Raw genomic sequence first — 17,035 nt, forward strand, 5'->3', positions numbered from 1 at the left:
AGAGCACGGGCACTGGCTCACAAAAAGAAACATAGACCGACAAAAAAGAAGAAAAAAAACACCATAAACTAGAAATGAAAAAAAAAAAAAAAAAGTCTTGATATTCCGAGAAAAAAAGAGAGTACCAAGAGTAAATTAATCTACCAAACCAAACCAAATCAACAGCTCACTTACTGACAAGCAACACGGCAAGAAAAAACACCAACAAAAAAAAACCCAAAATAACAAAATAAAGAAACCAAACAAGAGCACGATTTACAAACAAAAACCAATTAAAAAAAAGAAAAAAAGAAAAAAAAAAGCAAGCCAGACAGGGTCCCAGTACCTTCTCACTATGGCTATGCTCTTCGTTTAGTGTGGTACTACTGCAAGTATCAACGCCCGAGTCTTTAATGAGGGGTTCGCACCACTCGGCATCCTCCTCGAACGAGTGGCCCCCAAAGCGCACCATTTTCTTTTGTCCCTCAGATAAGGAGGGAGACTGCTCAATAGTTTTTCTTTTTCCCCTTTGACTGTTCCCTACAGTTGTGGAATAAAAAACAGGAGAAAAGAAAGAAAGGAAGAAAAAGACATGCAGAGGTGTAAATAAACCAAAGGAACCATGAAATGACAAAGGGCCTCTGAGAGAGAGAGAGAGAGAGAGAGAGAGAGAGAGAGAGACAGAGAGAGAGAGAGAGAGAGAGAGAGAGCAGGGGGGGAGGTGGAGAAGGGAAGGTTGCTTGGCTCCGCATGTCTCACCAAAGACATTGAGGAGGCCTCGTTGCTATGCCACGTCGCATGGTCCCACCAGTGGCCATCCAAGTCTCCTGTGAAGGTCACACACATACACAGTTGTACATATGGATACACTCACATGGACACACACACACACACACACACACACACACACACACACACGCATGGAAAGGAGCGCTTAAACATACATCTGCACACAGTCACATCCTCACCTGCCAACAGCATATACATACAAAATTAGCACCAACATCCAACACACACACACACCCTTCCGCACACATATACACACATACAGTTCAGGCAGAGCTGGTTCCCTCTGTAAAGTAAAATGCATGACCATCATTATTCCATTTGTTACAGCAATTCACCGATTCTAGCGGAGGAAGAGAAAACTTGTTTGTCGTCCCTAAAACTGCCCAGCGGCTACAGTGGCTACACTTTATTCACTACCGTCTTACATCTGAGTTCACTAATTCTTGAGACAACTAAAGGTCTGACGTCATATCAGTTGTACTTAAACATAGAATAAATCATTAAAGTACAAAATAGTTCACGCTGCTAACTCCAACATTAGACCTAACCCTGATCCAGGCGCAAGGACAAGTAGTTATTGGAAACATAGACTAACGCTTAACAATTACAAGTATGAACTGTATGAAAAGTATGTACACTTGAAAAGAGTACAAAGGAGACTGACTATGAAGCCAGTCCAGTCCTCCAATTCTATCACATCATCTCTCCAGAAAAGTGAGTGAACATACTAATGCGCTGGGACAAAGTGACTACCTGGAATATGGAGACATCAACAGGGCTCCACCCAAGCCCTGCTCCAGGGTCCCACGAGACGCCTGAGGCCCTGAGTGGTTAGCTCACCAGGTATTAGCACGTGCTCCGGTCTAATGTGGTTAGCTCACCAGGTATTAGCACGTGCTCCGGTCCCTGAACAGCTGGAGAGGGCCAGACTGCGCCATGTGGGATACGAGATTCAAACGAGAAAGTGAGGAGGTGGGAGCAAGAATGAGACAAGTTGCGTGGGACGGGTGTGTGTGTGTGTGTGTGTGTGTGTGTGTGGAGGGGGGAGGGCGTTTTGGCTGGCTATTTTCGAAGGAGTCACGCTTGATGGTATCTGTGTTTGGCTAACAAACTGTCCCTCTTGACTCCACTCGCTCGGGAGAATCAATTCCGCGTCAGGCAGCCGATCGTCTCTATCTGTCGTTCGTCTCATCTGTCTGTGGCCAGCAGATATGGCAGATGCTGTTTTCTCTCTCTCCCTCTCTCTCTCTCTCTCTCTCTCTCTCTCTCTCTCTCTCTCTCTCTCTCTCTCTCCTCCACTCCTCTTCCTGCAAATGCTGTGCAGACAGACTCCCAACAGTGTATTTCATGCTCTGATTGGCGATGCGCATCTCCCAGATGCCAAGTGTCACATTCATTGGAGGGCAGCTGTGGTGTTAGGCCATGTGTGCACGGCAAGGAGGAGCCCAGTACCGCTGAGGTACGGGAGCTGAGAGGGGACACATGGTACGGGAGCTGAGAGGGGACACATGGTACGGGAGCTGAGAGGGGACACATGGTACGGGAGCTGAGAGGGGACACATGGAACGCTTGGTCCAAAGCATGGGTCAGGTGGCATCCCTTTCGCCAACTTCACCCAGTTTCTCCTGCTTTCACCATCAAGGTCATAATCATGGCTGACAGAGGCATCTGATTTTGGCCAATAATACAGGCCCTATATAGGACAACAGAGACAGGCGCAGATAAAACCCACACTGAGGAGCCTCTGTGTGAGAAATCCTTTTCGTTCTGGTTCTAAACACACACACACACACACACACACACACACACACACACACACACAAGAGGGGGGACATCTAGAGACTAGAGTGTGAGAGTTTTCTGTCAGTTTTTAGAAGTCCCACCTACACACGCTGTATGTGATCACCCATCTGGCTGTAAAGGCTTTTCTGAGTAAGTACCCGTAACCCACCCTCTAGTCTTCAACTCTGTTTCTGCCCACACCTCCTTCTCTTGTTCTGCACAGAGTTCCTGGCTCAAGCCCCAGGCTCTACCCACCTGGCCTGCTCTATCTTCTCCCACTCACACTCTCTCTCTCTCTCCCGCTCTCTCTCTCCCCTTCTGTCTACCCCACCATCTCTCTCTCTTTCTCTCGCTCGCTCCTTCACTCCCCCTCTCTGAGCTGCTGTGTGAGTGTTGAAGAGGGATGGATGAGAACAAGCACTGTGGGGAGCAGGGAGCCGTGTGTGTGTGTGTGTGTGTGTGTGTTTCTGTGTGTGTGTGTGTTTCTGTGTGTGTGTGTGTGTGTGTGTTTCTGTGTGTGTTTCTGTGTGTGTGTGTTTCTGTGTGTGTGTGTGTGTGTGTGTATTCCTGTGTGTGTGTGTGTGTGTGTGTGTGCGCGCTTCTTCTGTGTGTTTGATTATGTGATTTGATACATTACGAACATACGAACATTTGATACATGAAAATGTGGAATCAAATAAAGGACCGTATATACGTGCATGTATACAGTACGTGTGTGAAAGAGAGAGTGTGTGTGTGTGTGTGTGTGTGTGTGTGTATGCATGTCTGTGTGTCTGCACGTGTATGCGTGTATGGGTGTGTGCGTCCACGTGTGTGTGTGTGTGTGTGTGTGTGTGTGTGTGTGTGTGTGTGTGTGCAGAGAGGGGTCAGAGTGCTGAATCAGACCCAAACGTTGCACAGGCTCCAGGCCCGGCGGCCTCTCCATCACTCTGACAACTCAATAAAATCCCAGTGTAAACTATTAATTGGATCATTAATTATTGATGCTGTTTTTACTACGCTTTGAAAAGAAGGGGGACCTGGGCAGATAAAGAGAGAGAGAGTGAGAGAGAGAGACACACAGACACAGAGAGAGCGAGAGAGAGAAACACTGTATACATCTTTCCCTGTTTTGCAAATGTACAGACACACCTCTATTACAACAACGAGGGCTCCACGTTCAGGCTGCAAGGACCCCATGGTCACTAAAAACCAGGATATCAATCCCAACCTGGCCCTCAACCCCTTTAAGAACTTCAGCACAATGCTAGCCTATCACATCATACGCTTACACTCACCCCGAGAAAGATGGAAGAGAGCAAGGGTTAGCATTATCCTCCTGCCAAAGACACTATGAGTCAGAGGTGGGGTTGGCCATTTTTGCAGACTACATGTTACCTCTTCAACTTTTGTCCCTCACTCTCCTTTCCATCACACCTTCTTTGAAAATCCCTCTGTCTACCCTAATCTCCCTTTTCCTCACCCCCTCCCCGTCTCTCACTTAAACTCGTAGTCACTTGCATTCCTCACCTCCCATCTGGTCCTTCTCTAATGTCTCTCTCTCTCTCTGTCTTTCTTGCTTGCTTTCTGCTCTCTCTGTCTCTCTCTCCGTCTCTCTCTCTGTCTCTCTCTCTGTCTCTCTCTCTGTCTCTCTCTCTCTCTCTACTTTCCTCATTCCCTCAGTTTCACTTTCACTTTTTCTCCTCCTTAGCCTTCTTTCTCTCTCTCTCTCTCTCCTCCTCTCTCTTTCTCTCTCTCCCCCTCTCCTAGCTACCCCTCTGTCTGACGATCAATAAGGAAGAGAGCTGAGGAGGCAGAGGACCGTCATACTAAATCAGCAGAGAGCCTTCACTCAACAGGAGCTGGATCTATGAGAACTACCCTCCAACACCACCACTATCCCACGATGCCTTGGGGCTAAAGCCCACACCACTCTCTCACCACTCGCTGCCCTCACACAGGGGGGTGTGGGGTGGGAGCAACATCAGTGACACACACACACACACACACTCCCTCTCTGAATCATTTATTAGACCTGTAGGGAAACAAAGTGGTGGTCTGAGAGCTGTGCTACTGATCGGACCTCAGTTAAAAGCAAGGCAGACAGCCAGGATCTCCTCAGTCTGAGCCGCTATCACTGATCCCAGAGATGGGGGCCATGGAAAGCCTTTCTCAAAGCAATCATCCCAGATACCACATTGGAAAGTGGCCAGTCTTACAACAAATGTCAGTCAGTCATGTTTGTGTCTGTGTCAGTTTTTACACATAAGTAGGACCCTATGATTTATGCAATGTGGAAGATGTGGACAAAATCACAGAATTCATTATGTGAAAAAGAAATTACTGAATTTGTCATCTTAGGATAAAATGTTTGAAATACATTCAAAAGCCTTTTGGGCAACATTTTGCCTTGCGTGATTGACACAGGCACATCAAAGATGTTGACAAAGACAGCTAGCCAAAGTTAATGAAACAACAACTCCCTAAATGTCATTATATCAATCTTGCGTGTTTGGTGGCATCCCTATGTGTTGTGAACCTAACAGGAAACACGGTCTCCCATTGTAGAGGAACAGGAAACACGGTCTCTCATTGTAGACTAACAGGAAACACGGTCTCCCATTGTAGAGGAACAGGAAACACGGTCTCTCATTGTAGACTAACAGGAAACACGGTCTGCCATTGTAGACTAACAGGAAACACGGTCTCTCATTGTAGACTAACAGGAAACACGGTCTGCCATTGTAGACTAACAGGAAACACGGTCTCTCATTGTAGACTAACAGGAAACACGGTCTCTCATTGTAGACTAACAGGAAACACGGTCTGCCATTGTAGACTAACAGGAAACACGGTCTCTCATTGTAGACTAACAGGAAACACGGTCTCTCATTGTAGACTAACAGGAAACACGGTCTCTCATTGTAGACTAACAGGAAACACGGTTTCTCATTGTAGACTAACAGGAAACACGGTCTCTCATTGTAGACTAACAGGAAACACGGTCTCCCATTGTAGACTAACAGGAAACACGGTCTCTCATTGTAGAGGAACAGGAAACACGGTCTGCCATTGTAGAGGAACAGGAAACACGGTCTGCCATTGTAGACTAACAGGAAACACGGTCTGCCCTAGTAAACTAACAGGAAACACGGTCTGCCATTGTAGACTAACAGGAAACACGGTCTCTAATTGTAGACTAACAGGAAACACAGCCTCTAATTGTAGACTAACAGGAAACACGGTCTGCCATTGTAGACTCACAGGAAACACGGTCTGCCATTGTAGACTCACAGGAAACACGGTCTGCCATTGTAGACTAACAGAGGAGACTAAAACTGGCCATTGGGGAAGCATCTGAATATTCTTAGAGTAAGACTCGTACATAAGAATGCATAACTGCCTCTTCGGATATCTGGTGAGCATGGCGTTAAATAGCAGCACGCACATCCCTGAGAGAGATCCTGACCTCTCTATCCCTTACCTACTAACAACTACTGTGCCAACCCTGGAAGGCATTGGCACCATCAATAATTGAGGGCAGCGTTCTCCATTGTACGTCAGGAGCAGTTGCATAAGCGGGGAGATCCGAGCGACGCAGGCCTGTGGGCGAGCCTCAAGGCAGGGAGGGTTCCACCAAGGACCTGAACACTGGCAGGGAGGGTTCCACCAAGGACCTGAACACTGGCAGGGAGGGTTCCACCAAGGACCTGAACACTGGCAGGGAGGGTTCCACCAAGGACCTGAACACTGGCAGGGAGGGTTCCACCAAGGACCTGAACACTGGGCCAACATCTGCTGTCAGTGAGGTGACTGGGGAGGGGACATGGGAGACACCCAATCATTACAGATTGACCAATGATGTTGGGTTTGTGTCAGGGGCCAAGTATTTAGCTGTGGCTCGTTAGCTGTTCATGAGAGTTCATGTGAGAAGGTCCAGAAGGCTCTCAGGTGTCCAGACACACTGGGTGGGGTGTATACACTGGTGCTTGTGATATTTGCTTCTGTGGCAGGGTGATGCTTCCTGGGACTATAAAACGTTTTATCTTGCCAAAGATGAATCTTTTCCCTGCACATGCGGGCAATCAGAATCATGGATTCCTGTGAAGAGGACAGAGGGTGGTGAATGTGTTGTGCCCTCACGGAGGGCAGGGGCGAGAGGGAGTCACTGAGGGCTCCTGTGGGCATGGGCGAGGGTGGTGAATGTGTTGTGCCCTCACTGAGGGCTCCTGTGGGTGTGAGTGAGTCCTGCAGGGGACGGCTTTAATTAACCTCAGACTGTTAATTACTCACTCGCCAGAGCTCTATTCATTTACGTGCACGGGCGGGAAAGGTGTGCAGGGTGTTCACACACACACACACACACAGTCTTCTGACAGACACTAGTGTGACATCACCACTTCACAGTGCCACCTGGGACTGCTCCATGTGCCAAGCGACCCGCCGCCAATTCCATTTCCTGTTTCAGGAAAGTCAAACTGGGACAGAAGCCACCGCTGCTCCCCTGCACTCTGTCTCCTAACCAACACCCCCAAACCGTGTCTCACCGTTAGTCTCTCACTCTCTCTCTCCCTCCCGCTCTTTCCCTCTCTCTCTCCCTCACTCATCTCCCTCTTACTCTCTCTCCCTCCCTCTCTTTCCCTCTCTCTCTCTCTCTCTCCCTCCCTCACTCTCTCACTCTCTCCCCCTCTCTCTCTCTCTCCCCCTCCCTCCCTCTCTCTCTCTCTCTCTCTCTCTCTCTCTCTCTCTCTCTCTCTCTCTCTCTCTCTCTCTCTCTCTCTCTCTCTTATGCAATGAGTCCATTACAGCAGATTGAGCCCGTGTATCAGAGGGAACTAGAACTGCAAACTGTAATGCAGGTCACAGGAGGAGAGCAGAGAGACAGAGAGAGAGGAGGAGAGAGGGACAGAGGAAGAGAGAGAACCACACCAGTATCGCACGTGCTCGCGCGCACACACACATACTCACACACACACACACACACACGCGCACACACACCAAACACACAAACAAGCTTCATTTTGTTCACACAAACACATACATTCATACGCATCACACACACTCCCTCAACCCCTCCATCCCCAGCAGATACACATGTTTAGCATATTCACACGGAAACACACACCACCAAGAGAGCAATGATGCACATCCATGCCAAGGGCAGCCCAAGTGTCTGCACAGAAAGGGGGAGAAATCATCTCACACAAACACGAACAACTATAAGCACTCAGCAGTAGGCTGCAAGGAAGCAGATTAGTGTTTATACGACAAAACAAGCTAACAAGCTAACTACTACAGTTTCTTTGCCCAACACATACCCAAAACTATGCATTCAATCCACTTAGTTCATATTTAACAAAAACATCTTTCATAGAAATATAAGTTTGGACACCAAGTGGGCTGGAACCCTTAAATGACTACATCCTAATCAATATGTTAAAGACGCACATGTTACTACACACACACAAACACACACACACACACACACACACAACCACAGCTGCTGCTACTGTGATTGAATGAAAAACACTCCCTGGAATGGGGCCCGGCCTCAGATGAAGTCATCCTGTTTAATGCAGAGCATATGGAGGAGGGGGCAGGGTGACCCCCCCCCCCCAGGAGCAGCGCATAAATATGGATAAACAAACAGTGATTAGCACGGGCAAGCAGAGTCCACACATCTGGACAGGCCGGCCCAGGTAACAGGTTAAGCTTTGTTCAGCTCTGCGCTCGCTGTCAACCTGTTGGCGCAACTTTGTGTTTAGGGCAGGTACCTTGGTTGTGTTCATAATTGATTGTTATCTGCATATGAATGTGCGCATGTGTTTGTGTGAGAGAGAGAGACAGTGAGAGAAGCAAGGGAAAGATCAAAAGAGAAACAAAGAGAGAGACTGAGAGGAGGAGATTTGGGGAGAGAGACAGAGAGAAACAGAGGGAGACGTAGAGCAAAAGAGTTGTGTGTGTGTGGCTGTGTCTGTGTGTCTGTGTCTGTGTGTATGTGTCTGTTTTTTTTTTTTTGTGTCTGCGTGTGTCCATGCACATGTTTTTGACTCCTCCCTCACCTTTCTCGCTGACCGACTCGCTCTCGATCTCCACGTCTTCGCAGCTGGTGTACTCCGGCGTGGTGGCCAGCTCCTCCTCGGAGCTGCTCAGCGACACCTGCCGCATCTTGCTGCCGCCGCCTCCGCGCTTGCTCTTGTGCGGGCGCGGCGGCGGCGGGCGCACCGTCTCCGACTGGTCGGAGCTGAGCGAGTCGTTGCGCAGCATGCTCTCCATCTTCTCCCGCTTGGTCATCCGCACCGCCGACCCAGGGTCCAAGTGCTGCTGCTGGGGCGGCCGCAGGTGGGCGTCCCCGGGGCCTCCCACCCCGATCCGGGGCCCGTAGGGGTGCGGCTGCTGGGACTGGTGAGGCGGCGGCGGGCCCCCTCCGCCCCTCAGCGGCTCGTCCAGCTCCGTGTAGGCGAGCGAGACGTCGCTGTGGCGGCGCTCGTGGCGGAAGCGTGACACCTCGGCGTGCATGCGCATCTGCTCCTCGTAGGGTTGCGGCTTGACCGGGTAGCGCGCCAGGTTGGGGTCGCTGCGGTAACGCGTCTGCAGCTCCTCCTCCTGCTGCCGCCGCAGCTCGTACTCGCTTGGCGGCGGCAGCTCTTCGTCCGGCGGGTAGTCCTCTTGCGAGCGCCAGCCGCCCCGGCGGGCCCGGTAAGCGTCCCGTGCCGCCCCGGCCCCGCTTTGGGGACGCCCGTAGCCGTCCGGCCCCCCGCCGCCTCGCCGACGCTCCCCGTCCCCGTAGTCAGACGGCGATCTGGGCATGCCGCCGTGCTGGCCTGGAGCATACTGGGAGCGCTCGCCCCTCTCCTCCCTTTGGTCGTATTTTTGGTTTGGATCCCTGGATGCAGAAGGGCTTCTTTTCCTGTGGGGAATGCAGAGAAAACAGACTTAGCTTTTCATTCACAGTCAGAGGGGTAGCGCATATGTGGAGCCAATCAACAGTTCAAGCTTACGCAGCTTACACATTGCATATTAAACTCAATTCAAGCGAACGCACACGTAGCATATTAAACTCAATTCAAGCTTACACACACGTAGCATATTAAACTCAATTCAAGCTTACGCACACGTAGCATATTAAACTAAATTCTGTGTGATTGCATCAGAAAGTGAATTGATTGAGTCATCCTTACGTCAGCCTATTATAGTCACTTTTCTTGACCGTCACGCCAACACGTCATTATGCTGCATTCCACTGTGTTTTGGCTTTTTCTAAAAATGGATAACAAAGCGTCCCTCACGGAAGCCAAGACGGATTTCTGTCCAAATACAGTCCCTGAATTCGCAAATGTAATAACTGCATTGTGAACGGCAGCCTTACTACATTTCAACTTGTCACCAATTGCTCGTTTAGAATATCCTTCCTGGTGGAAAAACCCCAATTTGTGCCTTCTGGACTTCTGTGAGCGACGCTATTTTTACCCATTTTCATGGGTTTTTAGAAAAGGCGAAAACAGAGCAAAATGCAGCATATTGACACATTTACTGCATGAATTGAAAAGTGACAACAACAGGCCGACGTAAGGACGACATCCATGTTCAGTCTGGTAAATGAACAGGACACTGTATGATGGTTTAGTAAAGGCAAACTAGGCTGAGGTAATGCCTCTTCCAGATCCCCACACATGGGACACAGCAGATCCACACAATGGGACACAGCAGAACACACACTCTTCCAGATCCACACACATGGGACACAGCAGATCCACACACATGGGACACAGCAGGACACACACTCCTACAGATCCCCACATGGGACACAGCAGAACACACACTCTTCCAGATCCACACACATGGGACACAGCATGACAGACACTCTTACAGATCCCCACACATGGGACACAGCAGGACACACACATGGGACACAGCAGGACACACACTCTTACAGATCCCCACACATGGGACACAGCAGGACACACACTCCTACAGATCCCCACATGGGACACAGCAGGACACACACTCCTAAAATGAGCTGATGCAGCACATGACCGCTCAGGAGAGACTTACTGTACGTACAAGACACAGATAATAAACAAACAAGTTGCTTCATGATTAATTACAGCAAGACTGCTGGATGACCTGATTTTACGATGCTCTGTGTGTGTGTGTGTGTGTGTGTGTGTGTGTGTGTGTGTGTGTGTGTGTTGGTGTGTGTGTGTGTGTGTGTTGGTGTGTGTGCATGTGTGTGTCTTTATTTGCAAGTGTGCCCGGTGACGTGACATGACATGGCATGACAGTTTGTTACTACAGCGTGTGTATGAATGGTGCATCAGTGCCCCAGCATGTGTGGTTGCTCGGCGACGTCTGTGACGGCGTGGAGCGCTGTGCAGTGTGTGTGTGTGTGTGTGTGTGTGTGTGTGCGCAGTGTGCGACACTCTGGCAGTGCGGAGCAGCGCGCTCTCACTGCCCTCATTTCCACGGCTACAGGAAACATCATCAAACCGTCACCGCGTATACAAGTGCTGCCCAGCAACACACAACAAGCCTCAAGACATACTCACTGTGACTTTAGGCCAGGCGTTAAAGTAACATACGTTAGGCTAAACAGAGACAGCACACACACACACACACACACACACACACACACACATACACACACACACACACACAGATACACAGATACACACACACAGACAGACACACACACACACACCTCCCTAAAACACACACAAACAGACAGCATTCCCAGAAATCCTTGAGGTACCAGGGTAGCCACTGAACGGCACACTCTGGATGGAGCTGACCATGGGGGCCGGAGCTCCGAGCTCTAAAGAGCCTGTCCAGCAGTCAGTGATGGACTAAAACACACACACACACACACACACACACACACACACTCTGGATGGAGCTGACCATGGGGGCCGGAGCTCCGAGCTCTAAAGAGCCTGTCCAGCAGTCAGTGATGGACTAAAACACACACACACACACACACACACACACACACACACACACACACACACACACACACTCTGGATGGAGCTGACCATGTGGGCCGGAGCTCCGAGCTCTAAAGAGCCTGTCCAGCAGTCAGTGATGGGGGGGAGAAGAGACAGGCAGCGCCTCAGTGGTGTGATGAAAGAAGCTCGCACCCCACCGATGAAAGCGCTGACTCTCCTCCCCCCCTTTGTCTGAGCTCAGACCAGCCATCCGAGAGTTTGCGCCTTTTTCCACGAGGGACTGATTGTGGGATAAAAAAGGGGAAAAAAAGAAAAGGGAGGAGGAAAAAAAACAGAAAAAGCTTCTGAAGCATCCCCTCTCATTTTACACATGGCAGCTCTCTGCAAATGTTCATTAATCAAAATGTCTCTCTGTGTTGTGTGGCCTTCTGCTGAGATACAGGCTCTAGCTAGAAGCAGGATTGGACAAAATCTCAGAGCCTTACTGATGAGACAGGGATTCTGATTGGTTGGGTTGAAATTATATTAAATGATATGCTAGCTCTGATTGGTTGATCTGGTTAGTCTGGTGATGGAGGCGTAGGCCTGAGTTTGGTTTTGTAAGGTGCCTTTCACACTGAAATACTTTTTGCCACTAAAAAAGCAAGGCGTGCGCAAGCCGATAAGCCCCCCATTTGCGGGCTTCATTGCCCGTGGGGACAGGTTCAAGTCTGGCCTGATGTCGTTTTCCGGTCCTCTCCCCACCTCTTTTTTCGCCTCGCTTCCTGTCATAACTTCACTGTCCTGTACAATTAAAGGCATAAAAAAGCCCAAAAATAAATCTAAAAAAAAAAAAAAAGCAAGGCATGTTGCTAATATTCCAAAGTGTGAGCGTGTCAAAAAACACCAGGTTTAAATTGATTGTGTGTGTGTTGTTGCTATGACACGGTTTCCTTAGCTAGATAGTTAGCTTCCTGGTATAGCATAGACATGCAGCTATACAACAGCCCATTGTTGATAAAACATGACCGCAAAAGTTAATCAAAAGTTAAACAGACGCCTCCTGTGTTTGTTTGCACCTCGCTCAAATAACCGCATTGAGACACATTGCAACAGTCCAGCTTTTCCCTAGTCACAGCATCCCATTGAGAAACAATCGAATGCCAGGAGGTTATTATGGTATGTCTGACCACACACACCTTTGATCAGGGAATGTTCTCTTCATGTAAAATTCAATAGCCCTGCAGACAGTATGGCTATTTATGTGTACCATAAAACCAGCAGCGCAGTAGGCTATAGAAGTGGAACATTGTGGAGCAGCCATATGTCCAGTATAATGAAGGAGTGTACTTGAGGCCATCTAAATGAGGTCATCTTTTGTCATTGTGCACTGGAACACAGGCTGATTGGGGGTGCCTTAGCACTGAAGCACAGGCTGATTGCTAATGCCTTAGCACTGGAACACAGGCTGATTGGGGATGCCTTAGCACTGAAACACAGGCTGATTGGGGATGCCTTAGCACTGAAACACAGGCTGATTGTGGATGCCTTAGCACTGAAACACAGGCTGATTGTGGGTGCCTTAGCACTGAAACACAGGCTGATTGGGGATGTCTTAGCACAGGCTGATTGGGGATGTCTTAGCACTGAAACACAGGCTGATTGTTAATGCCTTAGCACTGAAACACAGGCTGATTGTGGGTGCCTTAGCACTGAAACACAGGCTGATTGGGGATGCCTCATCAATGAAACACAGGCTGATTGGGGATGCCTTAGCACTGGAACACAGGCTGATTGGGGATGCCTTATTCCAGGCGAGCGGTGGAGGTGGTATGGAGAAGAGGGGAGGAAAAAAAGAGAGGAAGGAGTGGAGTAGAGTAGAGGGGTTGGGAGGAGGAGTGGAGAGAAGCTGCTAGAAAGCAAGGAGATGTGGACCACAAAAGGGAAGGTAGAGCCCAACAGGAGTAAGAGGAGGATAGATGAGATAACGGGAGGAGAAGAGAGGAGAGGAGAGGAGAGGGGAGGAGAGGAGAGGAGAGGGAATAAGCAAGGGTGGGGGTCGTGACAAGGGGCAAGGGGGCCACGTCGTTAAATAAATGATCACACAAACCTCGCTCATAACATTCCCAATCACCTTGGTCCAGACTGCTGGAACACAGGCAGCCCCCATCCACAGGCCTGTCAGGCACGTCCCGAGCAGCCATGCATTATTCAGCAGCGCGCACGGACACTGAGCAGCCTTCATTGAGAAATCCAAAAGTGCTGGCGGTGCGAAATAACGCTTTCTGTGTGTTGACGGTTAAGGGAGCGTGTGTGCGTTTGTGTGTGTGTGTGTGTGGGGGGGGGGGGGGGGGGGGGGGGGTGGGTGTGGGTGTGTGTGTGTGTGTGTGTGTGTGTGTGTGCGCAAGTGTGTGCAAGTGTGTATGTGCGAGTCTGTGTACATTTGTGTGTGTGTGCGTGTGTGTATGTGTGTGTGTGTGTGTGTGTCTGTGTGTTTATGTGCGAGTCTGTGTACATTTGTGTATGTGTGTGTATGTGTGTATGTATGTATGTGTGTGTGTGTGTGTGTGTGTGTGTGTGTGTGTGTGTCTGTGAGCCTGAGTGCGTCTGTGTGTCTGCATGTGTGTACTTAAGCGAGTGCTTCCGTCAGAGGACAGGAATGATGATGTGGCTTGGCTGCAGATAAAGAGAGGGAGGGAGAGAGAGAGGGATGGAGAGAGAGAGGGAGGGAGGGAAGGAGGGAGAAAGAGAGAAAGTAAGAGAGAGGGGGGAAGGGGGGGAGTAAAGTGGTGTTTGGCTGATGTGTGATGTGTTCCTGACTGGATGCACTGCCAAAGGACAAACATGGAGACATGATCGGGGACTAGGTTAAACTCTCCTGTGTGTGTGTTTGTAATTGTGAGTGTGTGAATGTGTGTGTATGTTTGTGTGTGTGTGTGTGTGTGTGTGTGTGTGTATGTGTTTGTTTGTGGTTGTGAGTGTGTGTGTACGGTCGGTTTAGTGGAATAAGCACTCTTAGCCAACCTATGGGACACAGCACACAGTTCCTCCAGGCAGTCTTTAAGTACTTCTAAGGTTTCTCTCACTCTTTCCCTCTCCCCCCTCTCTCTCACACACACACACACACACACACACACACACACACACACACACACACACATTTCCATTGAGGAGAAATACAAATAATGCGAACACTAACCAGCCATTCAGACATAAAGCATGGATGTTTTCTCTCTCTGTCTCTCTCACTCACACACACACACACACACACACACACATACACACACACACTCATGGAGGCCAGCACTCATGCTGATGTTCGGGGCGGGGGGGCAGCACAGGAGGTAGAGGAGGTCATCTCCAGTCCCACACTACTCAGAGAGCATTATCTCTGTAATGAATATAATCCTGGTTAACACCCAAAGCTAGGATTCCAAGCTTGATCGCCGTGATCGCCCGCCGGACCACCCAAAACAAGGTCTGGTCACAGCCCTGCATCCGGAGGCACTCCAGGTCAGAGCGCATACTGTGGGGCAGCGACAGACAACATGGATGGAGCAAACTCCTCTTCCTCATGCTAGCAGGTTCATGTTGGTCTACACCACTTTAGTGAAGAGGGTAACAACATGAGCTAATATGGATATCCATCAGTATCACTGGGCTAATGAAGTCAGACATAGCATTAGCATGTTCACTGAAGCCATGGCTACTGAAAAGGTGATAGTTTAAACTTTAGCGTACTTGTAGACCAGTCCAGCAGCAGAACCTATCCGGAATATTCCAGCAGCACTGCAGTCATTATAATGACTTCCCCAAATACCATTTCTCTTAGCCGATCCTACAACTGGGTTAGCCAACCACACATTATGATAAAGAACACTTTCAGTGTCAAATGTAAGACATTTTGAGCGCTTTTTGAGAACATATTGGACTAGTTATGATCAAGTTTTCATCCCTCACATCTGATATTTTATCTCATTCTTTTAAACACTTGTCTTCTTGTTAAACAGCTCACACACACCCAGCATCATGTAAATGACATTTAACATATTACCTCATCTCCATAAAAAAATGTCAAGGGAAAACTTGGAAACCTCCAAGCGCTAACAAGCGCTAACAAGCTAACAAGCCAGTTCTGAAGGATGGGAGTGGCCGTGGTGCTCCGGCGCTCTGCCCGCTCCGTGGGCCCCGAGAGACTGCGCCAGAGACCCCAGGGGGGGGCAGGCACTGCGCTAGGGAGCCACGGGGGAGTGTGTGAGGGACTGGGGCTGGGGCCTCTGCGGCGACAAATCATGAATGTTTGATGTGGCTGTCATAAGAAAAGGGTGTTATCAGACGCACATTAGCGTGGAGGAGCGTGTGCGAGACGAGACACAGTGCACTGCTGATTCAGAGGGCTGGGCTAGCGGGCTAACGCTAACAGCTAAATCCTGTCCCCCGGCGGCCGAAGAGACTGTCGCAATCTCTCACTCTCTCAATCTCTCTCTCTTTCTCTCTGTTTCATCTCTTCCCAGTCCCCCTTTCCTTGTTTTCTTCCATTAACTCACTCCCTTTCTTCCATTAACTCACTCTGTCTTCCCCTGCCTGGTGTCTTTGTCGTCTGTGTGTGAACAGAGAGAGAGGGAGCCACACGTATCACTGAGCTTGCTTTCGGTGCTGTATCACCACAGCACAGCTGTATCAGAGGCAGATGATGAACTGAAATCAGGTGTTCCCAACTTAAGGACAAACGCCATGGACACCGCCCTTTCCCTGTCCTTACAGATCCAAATGATGTCCCGGTACCGATGTTACATTTCTGGGACATGCACGAGGCCGAGCCCTTCCAGCTGTCAGCCTAGCCTGAACCAACTCTCCCATCGGACAGGAAGTGCACCTAACCTTAAACATACAAACTTCAGCAACTACAGCAAGAGAATCATTTTCTATTCGTTTTCATTTTGGATTAACTGATCCCAATGCACGCACGCACGCACACACACACATGCACACGCACACACACACACACACACCACTCCCTTCTGCAGTTGGACAGAGTTGACCTCCTTTGCGGTAAGTACGCACATTATGAACATCTTTGTGTCAGAAAAGATTAAAGCATGTTCTCCCAGATGTTGCACCTGTGCAGTAGAGAAGAGAGAGGGAAGCGAATGAGGAGAGAAAGAGAAACACGGACAGAAACACAAAAATGAGGGAGAGAAAGTGAGAGGAAGATATGAAGGTGTGGAGTAAAGGAAAGCAAATAGATATTGAAATAGATGAGAAGAAAGAGATTGAGAAGAGAGAGGAGAAATGAAAATCGAGAGAGAGAAAGACAGAGGGAGAGATGAAAAGAGATGAAAAGAGTGGTACACATTATGTGAGAAAAAGGAGGCACAGCCACAAGGGTAGCGAGAGAAGAAGACTTTAGAGAGAGTATCTCTGAATGAACAAGAGGCTGAGAGCACCTGAACCAAGGGTTCTTACAGTACACAGTTCCGTGGTCCTGGGACGCTGTCCAGATAGAGCCCTCTCCTCGACGTTCTACGCAGACACATCCCACTTGTCTAGATCCAAATCTCCGGTTCCACTGCCCCCTCACA

At 49.3% G+C, this 17,035-nt stretch overlaps 1 protein-coding gene across 16 annotated transcripts in view; it reads right to left on the bottom strand.

Moving 5' to 3' along the window:
• The window catches only part of rims2a (regulating synaptic membrane exocytosis 2a), a 165,701-nt gene that overhangs the window by 108,410 nt on the left and 40,256 nt on the right, over positions 1–17,035 (bottom strand). For 11 of the 16 annotated variants that reach the window (XM_031576503.2, XM_031576501.2, XM_031576497.2 and 8 more), the window contains 2 exons: positions 8,592–9,439; positions 326–519 (listed from right to left, as the gene is read on the bottom strand). In XM_031576503.2, coding sequence (XP_031432363.1) covers positions 326–519; positions 8,592–9,439 — 1,042 coding nt within the window. Of the gene's footprint in view, positions 1–325; positions 520–738; positions 807–8,591; positions 9,440–16,900 lie in introns of all 16 variants that reach the window. The other 5 variants (XM_031576508.2, XM_031576507.2, XM_031576505.2 and 2 more) reach the window with 3 other exon arrangements.

The sequence above is a fragment of the Clupea harengus genome, chromosome 11 (genome assembly GCF_900700415.2).
Source record: "Clupea harengus chromosome 11, Ch_v2.0.2, whole genome shotgun sequence".
Lineage (NCBI taxonomy): Eukaryota > Metazoa > Chordata > Actinopteri > Clupeiformes > Clupeidae > Clupea > Clupea harengus.